Source organism: Chanodichthys erythropterus, chromosome 19 (assembly GCF_024489055.1).
Source record: "Chanodichthys erythropterus isolate Z2021 chromosome 19, ASM2448905v1, whole genome shotgun sequence".
Taxonomy (NCBI): Eukaryota; Metazoa; Chordata; class Actinopteri; order Cypriniformes; family Xenocyprididae; genus Chanodichthys; species Chanodichthys erythropterus.
Window position 1 is genome coordinate 25,093,370 of NC_090239.1, and position 12,792 is coordinate 25,106,161.

At 34.2% G+C, this 12,792-nt stretch overlaps 1 protein-coding gene across 2 annotated transcripts in view; it reads right to left on the bottom strand.

Moving 5' to 3' along the window:
- The window catches only part of LOC137007676 (arf-GAP with dual PH domain-containing protein 1), a 34,086-nt gene that overhangs the window by 2,290 nt on the left and 19,004 nt on the right, over nucleotides 1–12,792 (bottom strand). For both annotated transcript variants that reach the window (XM_067369286.1, XM_067369287.1), the window contains exons 4-10: nucleotides 11,575–11,657; nucleotides 5,998–6,110; nucleotides 5,388–5,534; nucleotides 2,812–2,895; nucleotides 1,884–1,946; nucleotides 1,431–1,502; nucleotides 63–291 (exon numbers count right to left, since the gene is read on the bottom strand). In XM_067369286.1, the coding sequence (XP_067225387.1) occupies nucleotides 63–291; nucleotides 1,431–1,502; nucleotides 1,884–1,946; nucleotides 2,812–2,895; nucleotides 5,388–5,534; nucleotides 5,998–6,110; nucleotides 11,575–11,657 (791 nt within the window). The remainder of the gene's footprint in view (nucleotides 1–62; nucleotides 292–1,430; nucleotides 1,503–1,883; nucleotides 1,947–2,811; nucleotides 2,896–5,387; nucleotides 5,535–5,997; nucleotides 6,111–11,574; nucleotides 11,658–12,792) is intronic.

The following is a 12,792-nucleotide window of genomic DNA, read 5'->3' on the forward strand; positions in this document are numbered from 1 at the left end:
GGAGCGTGTAAATTAAATCCAATTAATCAACTCTCACTGAGGGTTTGTTCTATTGTGTGTACCTGCGTACTCCTGCGGCATCATGGGTCGGTTGACGACTCTCTGAAAGGCAGCGATCCAGTCCTTCTGCTCTGCTTCTGTTTCACAAGCGAACAGGAACTTCCTGTCAGGGGTTTCAATAGTGATCCCATACTTCCAGTGGTATCCTTGGGTAGCGGGCGGCAGGCCAGGCACCACCGTATAGCTGTTCTCCTTACTGCCGATGAACACCTCGCCACGTGCGTATGCATCCTAAAAGAGTCAATATAATATAATATAATATAATATAATATAATATAATATAATATAATATAATATAATATAATATAATATAATATAATATAATATAATATAATATAATATAATATAATATAATATAATAAAGCATATAACAAACATGATTTACAAATATAATTTTTTTAAATTTAAAAATACCTTGCTAAAAAATCATATTTAATTTTATTAAATAAATATATGTGAAATGTAGTACTACATAGTACTACAAAATAGTTTATTATATTAATTATATTATATTATTAATAAAGCATATCATAAAACTCTTTTTGATTTTGAAATATATAATTTTATTTCAACACATTTCTTTATAATAAATTACATTTTATTTCATATAAATATGTAAATAAAATTAAATAAAATAAAAAACTTGCTACAAAATCATTTAATTTTATTAAATAAGTATATGTGAAATGTAGTACTACATAGTACTACAATGTAGTTTATTATATTATATTATTATATTATTAAAAATTTTATTTTAAAATATATAATTTTATTTAAACACATTTTTATTACAATAAATTATACTTTATATGCACATTTTATATGTAAAATAAAATTAATAATATACAATAAATAAATTATATAATAAAATATAAAATTATACATATTATATATATAAATATTATAAAAATGCATATATATATATATCATATTTTATTATATAAATGTAGTACTACATAGTACTACTAATATAATATAATATAAATGTTTAACAAAAATAAATGGTATTGTATCATATTACATTGTATTGTGTTATAATAATATTTTACATTAAAAAAATGTATATATTATAATTGTATTAAATGTTAATGTATTAATTGTTGTACTGCTTTAACAGTAATATAATACAATAAAATAAATAAATGGTAATCTATTATATTGTATTATTAATATAGAATACAAAAAAAAAAACAAATAGAAAAAACAATAGAATACAAAATAATTTTCTTAATTTTTAATATGTTATCTTATATATTAGTACATGTTATAAGTAGTAGTATATGGTATACGCGTGTGAAGGTTGAGAGTTACACAGCAATTTGGAAATAAAATTTAACCAGAAAAAAGTCTAAATATCAACTTTTACTCACCAAGGGATCTTTAAAGTACATTAGTCTCCTGTCGTCCATGGTAAACCATCGTTTCTTAAAGCCCTCTGTGTGCTAAAAAACAGAAGACTCAATATGAATCAATGTGAACAATAGCATTAGTAAGGGAAGCTGTACAGACAGCAGGTCATTATCACTCCTGAGGGCTTTATTTTGTGACTGTACATTATCTGGCTTATTACATGACTACTTACCAAATAAATAAATAAATAACAGGATATGCAATATTGATTTCACTTAAAATGGTTTATTGTGCAAGAAGAAAGAGTGATATGAAAATAGCACGACTCTGTAGGAAAGTGGTTGCATGGAATGAAGGCGCAATAAAAGCATCAGTGACAAGAAATATTGGGATGTCCAGTGCAACAGGTTGACGGCGGTGGACTACACCTCTTTCCTGAATGCTGATGAAGATGATAAAGTAAAAACACTCACCCGTGGGCCTGTTTTCTCCATGTAACCTTCCTTCATGAAGTTCCTTGTAAGTCTGGGTACCAGCTAAATCACAACCAAACACAGACGAAGAAGTCAATGTGTGCGAATGGATGCTTTTTAAACATGCGCTGATATTTGAAAGGTAGAAATTGTTATTAATATAAAAAATATTAATATTTTGATTATATGATGATTTCAAAACACTGCTTCATGAAGCTTCGAAGCTTTTCGAATCTTTTGTTTCGAATCAGCGGTTTGGAGAGTGTATCCCCCAGTGGTGAAACATTGAAATTTCGAAACACTTATGAGGTAACAAAGCCTCGTTTACTAAAATCACGTGACTTTGGCAGTTTGAATCATGCTCTGAATCACTGATTCGAAACAAAAGATTCATAAAGCTTCATGAAGCAGTGTTTTGAAATCGCCCATCACTAGATATTGTTGAATAAAGTCGTTATTTAGTTTTTTTGGTGCACAAAAAAGTATTCTCGTCACTTCATAACAATAAGGTTGAACCACTGTAGTCACATGAAACTGTTTTAAATACGTCTTTCTGGGCAATGAAAGTGTTTATTATCTTGCTGTCAATGGAGGCCTCACTGAGCCATCGGATTTCATCAAAAATATCTTACTTTGTGTTCTGAAGATGAACAAAGGTCTTACGGGTGTGGAACGACACAAGGGTGAGTACTAATGTCAGAAATGTAATTTTTGGGTGAACTAACCCTTTAATATCTTGTAATTTAGCTTCTCAAGTATTTACAAGATTGAAATACTGAACAAGAAAGTGATTGTTTGCAGTGTGTAAATGAGAAACTGCTGTCAGAAGATCATGATATAGTGCATGCGTTCACAATCACTATAGTGAGTTTCACACTCATAACTCATTTTTATGTGTCAGTTGCTGGAAGAAATTTGATTCACATACGTCCTCATCATTAGCTCCAGGAAATGCCACCTTCTGGTAATGAAACCGTGCTGCCCGGATTGCAGTGAACCAGTCGACCATTTCCTGCACACACACACACACACACACACACACACACACACACACACACACACACACACGTGCAGTGAGCACTAAAGGAACATTTTGCAGTGTTTCACTGCAGCCAGCAGAGGATGCTTTATGATGCAATAACTGCTGTATGACCTCTGAGAGGTGCAGAAACACTCAACATAACATCCACACCTCAACTACAGCTAATATCAGATCTTACAGGAGGAAAATATCTCTTCATCTGTTCATAGAGCTAAAACAGAGCCGATCCTCCAGTACATCAAGTTTCTTGTCTTGTTTAAAACCTGTATCATATCTGATGTGCACATTTCTATCATGCAGTCTGCACGCTTCTGTCATCTGATTGATCAACTTTTATAGCAAGTAAAACCCTTTAGTATAATTGTAAAAACCTTCAGCTCGTCTTTTTGCTGTGAAATCTTTACTGATTTTTATAAAGTAAACCTAAGAATAACTTTGATATTGTTAGTAATATTTCAACTGGACTGAAGCAACTTCGGTTTACTTGATTATCCACACGTCATTTTTTTAGACGTGAGTATCAAATATGATTGAAGAAGGTTTATTTGTTCATCGCTCAATCGTCATTGTATTGGATTGCATTATATGTTTTAAAACTGCAGAGCTAAGCATTTAAATATCATCTTACTAAGACATATTATTACCAGATATTGATATTTATATGCATTTTATGCAAGTATCTGCTGTACTGTTATTAAGATCTCATTGATTTGCATCAGAATTTCCTCTTACTTTTTGGCCATATAAATATCAGCATCTGCACTAAATTGCATTTTTTGCTCAGTTTGAGTCTCTGAATGAAACTGAGCTGTTTTCCCTCCATATTTTCACTTTGTGAATCATAAAAACCTGATGTTTCAAATATGTTACTCAACAAAAAACACATGCAATTGTTTTTAATTCATTAAAAAATATTTTTTCGGACTATTATCTCATCTGTAGGTCTTTACAGTGTTAAAATGCGATTAGTTGAAGTTTCAAAGGAATGATAAATATTCATCACTGATGTCTGTGAGATGGTACAACGTGTTGGTGAAAGAGGAAGAGCATTTTTAGCTCAAAAACCACTGGCTTGTATTTGTGGCAGAAGCGCCATATTGACCAACAGCAGAACGTCTCCAACTTACACATGAGAAATGACCTAAATACCCAAACATGCTGCTCTTGCAAGTTTATCTTCAACACAACATCCAAATTACAACCTAAAGTCTAAGAGGTTTACAGCTCATCTGATTTCCACTGGGGAAATATTAAAACGGGTCATATTGTGAAATAAAAAGATCTTCTCCCCAGCCCAAAAACACCATTTAATGAATCTAAAATGGTGCATTCACACTTTTTTACATACATTTACAGTTTTTTACAATCGTTAGGACACATTTCTCAATACTTAGGCCACTTTTTCAAAACTCTTCACACAGTTCTCCAAACCAACTTTCAGCTTGGCACAGCAGTTAATTTCACATTCAAAATGCACTAAATCTACCAAAACACTTAATTTATGTCTCAAATCAACTCATTCTTCCAGAACACTAGCAAAGGTTTTCACCCAGCAAACACACCTTGTCAGTCATAAAATACTGACCTAAAAACACTAACATCAGGTATCATTGTACAATGTTTTCTTTTGTAATATTTCTTAACAAAACATGAATAACACTACAGTTTGTTACATGAACCTTGTTTACATAACAGTACAAAATGATTCTGAAGTTTTCCTCTTTGAATGGATGATAATGAAATTGAAAAACGAATGCTTGTGTAGGTGTTCAGTTTCATCTAATTGCTTTGATAGTATTTGATTTTTTAGATTCAGCATATTTCATTACAATATTACTGTAGAAATGCAGCATATTGCTGTCTTATTCAGTTTTGTATTATTTTATTGTTTTGAACATAAGTTTAACAGTTTTGAAAACAGTATGTAAGCATGTGCAAACTGGCCTGTACGTACACAGAGTTTGGGCAGTTGTTGTGTCTGAGTGAGAAAAGAATTGATGAAATTTGAGAGATGTAGTCATTGAATGCATTTTGTGCCAAAACAATAATAATTGATCCTCAGTTTAGCCCACATAGACTTCTGTTGTGCTCACTGTGTGAAGAGTTTTGCAAGAGTGACCTAAGTATTGAGAAATGTGTCCTAGCGTCTGTAAAAAACTGTAAACAGTAGTGGCCAAAAGCGATGTCCGGCCTTGGAAAACTGACATCTTCACCCTTTATTCAAATGAAAATGATTTTGTAAGCATATTGCATAGTTGTGCTTGGAGTCGATTGTTTAATTTGTGATAACACAATGAAACATTTCAAAATATGACCTTGAGAGAGACAGTGACTGTATTGACGCTTATTGATAAATTGTGTCACTTTGGATAAAAGCATCTGGCAAATGCATGAATGTAAGAATGTAAGAGCACACAATCCTAAGGTATTTCTAAGAGGTATTAAAAAGATGGGCGTGATACCTTACTGTCTTCATGGTACACAAAGATATTCCTGGTGCTGTTGTCTCTGAGATAGGTGATCTGCAGGCCGAAGGGGTTTCCTATTTTAGCTGGCTGGAAAGTAGCATTTAGGGTTTCAATCCTCATTATGGCCTTTGGTTCTCTCGCCTGGAAGATAAAAGAAATAACTTAGCTATAATCGCATACTTTTTGGACAACAGAACGTTTTGGGAACCAACCAGAAAGTCCCTAGAGTCACATAAGATTTTTATGATGCTAGTGGACTGGGATTGTTTTGGGTAAGCACAAGTTACACTATTGTGTGTGTGTTCTTGTATATATGGTTTATGAGGACACAAATGTTTATAATGACATGGGTATTACAACGTAAACACTTCCTGTGTCCTCATAAACCAAATGGCTTAAAAACATGATGGGTAGGTTTAGGGGTAGGGGTAGTGTAGGGCGATAGAATATACAGTTTGTACAGTATAAAAACCATTATGTCTATGCAGAGTCCCCGTAAACCACATATACAAGTGTGACTGTGTGTGTATATATATACATATATATATGGTACAATGTGTCCTCATTTAGATAAATGTGTGTGTGACAGAAGAAGAAAACTAACGTCATGCTTGTTGAAGTACTTCAGCGCTCCCTCTCTTTCAGACAGAATGAACTTGCGACTGAGGAACTGTCCGTTGTCTCGACCACGTTTCCATAGAAACCCTTCTCTGTACCCTGAAACAGAAAGAGAGCGTGAGAAGGCCGAAAGAAAGCATGAGGCATGAGTTTTTTTTCCACCTACGTTCTTTTGTAGTGTCTATGAATATCTACATCCTTAAAACATTTTTGTTAAAAAGGAAGTTGAAGCTTACTGTACGTTACCAACGTTAAAACAGAAAAGGATGAAGAAATAAATGATTTTAGTATGTTGCTGCATGATTGCTTTTGCACACCAATGGATTGTTTTGAGAGAAAATGCTGGATTACACTTTTAAATGTAACTAAATGCTTATAACCATTATTGGGTTTCAGTGTAGTAATATATCTAACAATACAAATTTTACGAAAACACTTTGAAGCAGATTAACATATCTTACTAAGATGCGATTTTATAGATAATTAATGCTTTCTTATTATATGGCAAGCCATTTTAACGTTTAATCCTTAAAATGTTCTAGTATCTTCTTTCATGCTACTAGTACAAACCCGATTCCAAAAAATTTGGGACACTGTACAAATTGTGAATAAAAAAGGAATGCAATAATTTACAAATCTCATAAACTTTTACTATTTTATTCACAATAGAATATAGATAACATATCAAATGTTGAAAGTGAGACATTTTTAAATGTCATGCCAAATATTGGCTCATTTTGGATTTCATGAGAGCTACACATTCCAAAAAAGTTGGGACAGGTCGCAATAAGAGCCCGGAAAAGTTAAATGTGCATATAAGGAACAGCTGGAGGACCAATCTGCAACTTATTAGGTCAATTGGAAACATGATTGGGTATAAAAAGAGCCTCTCAGAGTGGCAGTGTCTCTCAGAAGTCAAGATGGGCAGAGCATCACCAATTCCCCCAATGCTGCGGTGAAAAATATTTGAGCAATATCAGAAAGGAGTTTCTCAGAGAAAAAATGCAAAGAGTTTGAAGTCATCATCATCTACAGTGCATAATATCATCCAAAGATTCAGAGAATCTCTGTGCATAAGGGTCAAGAAAAACCATACTGGATGCCCGTGATCTTCGGGCCCTTAGACGGCACTGCATCACATACAGGAATGCTACTGTAATGGAAATCACATTGTCGGTGGACACAATCCACCGTGCCATTCGCCGTTGCCGGCTAAAACTCTATAGGTCAAAAAAGAAGCCATATCTAAACATGATCCAGAAGCACCGGCGTTTTCTCTGGGCCAAGGCTCATTTAAAATGGACTGTGAAAAAGTGGAAAACTGTTCTGTGGTCAGACGAATCAAAATTTTAAGTTCTTTTTGGAAAACTGGGACGCCATGTCATCCGGACTAAAGAGGACAAGGACAACCCAAGTTGTTATCAGCGCTCAGTTCAGAAGCCTGCATCTCTGATGGTATGGGGTTGCATGAGAGCGTGTGGCATGGGCAGCTTACACATCTGGAAAGGCACCATCAATGCTGAAAGGTATATCCAAGTTCTAGAACAACATATGCTCCCATCCAGACGTCGTCTCTTTCAGGGAAGACCTTGCATTTTCCAACAAGACAATGCCAGACCACATACTGCATCAATTACACCATCATGGCTGTGTAGAAGAAGGATCCGGGTACTGAAATTGCCAGCCTGCAGTCCAGATCTTTCACCCATAGGAAACATTTGGTGCATCATAAAGAGGAAGATCCAAGACAGTTGAGCAACTAGAAGCCTGTATTAGACAAGAATGGGACAACATTCCTATTCCTAAACTTGAGCAACTTGTCTCCTCAGTCCCCAGACGTTTGCAGACTGTTATAAAAAGAAGAGGGGATGCATGTGGTAAACATGGCCTTGTCCCAACTTTTTTGAGATGTGTTGATGCCATGAAATTTAAAATCAACTTATTTTTCCCTTAAAATGATCAATTTTCTCAGTTTAAACATTTGATATGTCATCTATGTTGTATTCTGAATAAAATATTGAAAATAACTAGCTTTATAAATAAAAAGCGCAACTTGTGTGACATATAACGTAGGAAGTAGCGTAGTACATCATGGCGTAGCGTAATGCTAGTGGTACGTCACGTAAGTTACAGTTTGGACACAAGTAGAATCTGCATGGCCGTTTGGCTGGAAGCTAGTTATTTTACTATATAACGTGTTAAATATGGATATTTTTTGTACACAAATGCATCGCTTCCCTTCAGAAAGCCTTTAATAACCCCCCGGAGCCGTGTTTATTACGTTTATGATGGATGGATACACTTATTTGCGCTTCAAACAGATGGTTTCCGTGCACTGACATTATAAAGCTTGGGAGCATCAGGGTGTTTCTTGATATAACTCTGATTGTATTCGTCTGATTGTAGAAGAAAATCATACACCTAGGATGACTTGAAGGTGAGTAAATCATGTACTATCATATATCAAGTACTAATACTAAATGAATAACTACTAGTGTATAAAAAATATGTACTAGTCACAATTGGAATACATACTAGTCAAAACTCAAGAGTTGATATCTGAATGACAGATCCTCATAGAAGTTAATGGCAAAAATTTGAAATGTGTTACTAGTAACAAGAGAATAGTTACTAGTCACTATCAAAATAAGTACTAGTATGTATTTAATAGGTACTAGTATATAATGAATAAGTACTACTGTCTATTTATTAGTATACTAGGTACTAGTATAGCATGAAAATATATACTAGTACGTTTCAAGGATTAAATGTTAAAATGGCTTGCCATAGGCCGTCTGTGGCAAGGTTCTCTCAAAGTTATGAACAAACGTTCTTCCAGTAACATTAATGTTTCCATAACTTAATTGGAACGTTAGCAAAACATTCTTAGAACATATTTTTGTTTGCTGTGTTAGTGGTTGTTGAAGACACTATGAAATCCAAATAAAAGTTTTGTATTTGCTGATATTGTAACGTTTATCCCAAACACTGATCAAATTAACTTTTTTTTTTTTTTTTGCAGATTGAAACATTTAAAAAGCATTTTTTCTTCCAGGAAAACTGACAAAATATAATGATGACTCATCCTGCACAACAGAGATTTCTGTCCAACCAAATTCTTTCTAGAAAGCGAGAGAGGTTTAATGCTTACGGTAGGGTTTTTATAGATCCTAAGCAATGGTAATGGTATTGCTTGCCTTAGCAAGCACTAATGAAAAGCAAGTCTCTCAAAGATTTTCTCTTTCACTAGCACTATTCTGGTCCAATGCACAAGTGCTCATGAATCATTCACTCTGCATTACCTCATCAGTCGATAACCGCGCCTCTCCACATGACCGTTCAATAACTCTATTGATTAGCGGAGGTGGACACACAGTGCAGACTTCCAAACAAACATTCTCATTCACAAACGCTGCAACCTCGTTTCAAGAAGGAGTTATTCTTCTATCTGTCTATCTATCTATCTATCAGTCTTGAGTAGCATCTTGAGCCGCACAGTAACGACACGGGTAACGAAACATCTGGAGCATTGATTAAAACAGCAGTGCTGAGCAGGGAGACGAGAAGAAAAGGACAGAGCAAGAGACAGAAGAGAAGAGTGAGTGAGTGTGTGTGAGAGAGACACGAGATGAGAGATATGGAGATTATAAGAGAGGCCTTTGATTTCTTTATAAAGTACATCTTCTGTTGGAGACGTCTTGTTTCTGGTGGGTCGATCTGTGTTACATTATAACAGTCAGTCCAGAATATGCAAAACATTTGGCAAGATGTTTAAAATTTGATATATTTTGAATAAAAAAAAAGAGAGAAACATATCCCAAATTGTATACAAATGAACTGAATATATAATAAAATAAAATATAAAATATATCAGTGTGTGTGTGTGTGTGTGTGTGTGTGCGTATGTGTATATATATATATATATATATATATATATATATATATATATATATATATATATATATATATATATTCAGTCAAACCAAAATTTATTCAGACACCTTGAACGTTTCATTCATTAATACAGTTTGTTCACTATAGTTAAAAAAAAAAAAATCTTAATTATGTCAGATAACATGGTCAGGTCAAAGTGTCTGAATAATTTTTGGTTCCACATTTTTTTTACTGGTAGTTGACTGTATGAAGAATTTTTGGGTATAATATGTCACAGTTTACTTTATTTTGTTATCCTCACTTACATAAATGAAATATAGTGTCCTGCAACCACTAGTAAAAATATATAAAAAATATAAAAAATGTCTGAATAATTTTTGGTTTGACAATATATATATATATATATATATATATATATATATATATATAGAGAGAGAGAGAGAGAGAGAGAGAGAGAGAGAGAGAGAGAGAGAGGGAGAGAAAGAGAGATAACTATTACAATAACTTATTTATTTGCCTAGAAACAAAAAAAAATATATAATTATATGCATGTAAATATATATAAAGATGCACTGAATGAATCAAAAGTGACAGTAAACACATTTAGAATGTTAAAAATAATGTTTCAAATTAATGCTGTTCTTTTGAACTTTCTATTTATCTTAGAATCCTGGAAAATAAAATGAATCCAGTTTCCTCAAAAATACGAAGCATCACAATAATGATCATAAATGTTTCTTGAGCAGCAAATCATCATATTAGAATGATTTATGAAGGATCATGTGACACTGTAGACTGGAGTAACGATGCTGAAAATCCTGCTTTGATCACAGGAATAAATTATATTTTACAATATATTCACATAGAAAACAGTTCTTTTAAATTGTAATAATCTTTCACAATTTTTAATGTATTTTTGATCATATATAAGCAGACTTGATGAGCAAAAGAGTCTTCTTTCAAAAACAAAAACTTTTGAACGGTAGTGTATATTATATACAGTATATATCAAATGCAATAACATATTTATATAGTATGAAACATTTAGTATTTTAATAGTACAGCAAAATAAATATCGAGTAGGTAGACAAGAAAATGAGGTGGAAAAGAGTGGGAGGTGGAAACAGAATGTCTGAAGCCAGTACTGCATTCAGCCCTTGCAAAAATACCAATGCCCACGCCGTGCCCTCCAGACACTATACTTCAGCATTCAGACTGCATAGCTAAGGCTGGATCTATTAAAGTGCAAATGGCCACACTGTGTGGCTAATGCTATTTACACCCGCTGCAAAAATACCATTACACACACAAATGAGTTCAGTGTGAATGTCTGAACACATCAGCAAATCTCCTACAGTACAAAGACATTCATGCAATGCATCACAGAACACAGATGCACGAGCATGCATGTTTGTGCACGCATGTGTGTATCAAAGATGAGATCATTGTCTGCCAATGAGATCTCGCTTCTCAATAAATAAGACCGCAAAGCCATGAAACAGGATACTGAAACAGTTAGATGCAGTATGGATGTAATGTGCATACTCTTGAACAAATAAACCTCTAGAGAAGAGAAAATGAGACTGACCTCATAGTCCCATCATCCACAAAAACAAAAGCTAAAAGCATGAGGAGGAAGAAACACAAAGTGCTGTGTGTTTTTTCTCACCTGCTGAATAAGGCTCTTGTCTCTCGATGTATATAAACTCCAGTCGCTCATACTTGGCTCTGATCCACTGTTCCCTCAAAATCCTGCCGATGAAACATATTAATTTGTCAATATTATATTAAAACCTTAATGTGAAAAAACTGCATGCGCAATGAAAGAGAAATATGTGGTTGGCAGCTCTGCTGGTGTAAACTAATGCATTAAAGGATTAGTTCACTTCAGAATTCAAATTTACTGATAATTTACTCACCAAGATGTTTATGTCTTTCTATATTCAATTGAAAAGAAATTAAGGTTTTTGAGGAAAACTAAAATTTTTCTCCATATAGTGGACTTCAATGGGGTTCAACGGGTTGAAGGTCCAAGGCCCCATTTACACTGCACGGTTCAAGTGTTCAAATTCCGATTTTTTCCTCCCATGTGGCACAGATCGGATATGAGTCACGACCGTGTAAGCAGGAAAAAAGCACATGGATTCCGATTTTCACAGATCGGTTTCAGGCCTCATTCATATGTGGTTATAAAATCAGATATGAAACGGATATGTGCGTTTGCGCCTGCAGTGTAAGCGGACAGATCGGATATTCCCCTGTAAATGCGACTCCTGCGTCATTGAAAAGTGATGGTTTTTCAACATTTCGCAGTACAGACATACCTATAACAAACGGAACATCTCTAGTTGACTGGTAGATTATTAATTTCATGTGTTTGTGTTAAATAAAAGGCGATCTGATGTTGAAATGAGGGTTCATTGCCGCTGTTGTCAGTGACGACGGCTCGTGCACCAGTCGTTCCATTAAAACCACAAAATAAAAAGCACATAAACTTGCAACTGCCCATGATATACAATCACTGATGAACGCATTGGTTTTAATGAAGAAAAAAAAAAAAAAAAAACTAGTATAGGACGGCGGATTCGAACCCATGAAGCTGTGAATATCTACCCGTACCCGAGTATTCAACTCGCACGCTTCCAGCAGAGCTACGTACGTATACTGTCATGAAAAATTTGTATTATTTTTATGTAGGGATGTAACTATTGCATTAAAAGGGTTTCTATATGAATTCATGTCAATAAATTAAGCTCAATGTACCATTGAAACTGATTTGTGATGTCATATAGAGAATACGAATCTGACGTCACGCCGCATTGAGTTCTGGGTAACTTCTTTGTTTATTCGCCATCTTGACAGGATCGCGCAGCCTTTCCGTTATTGA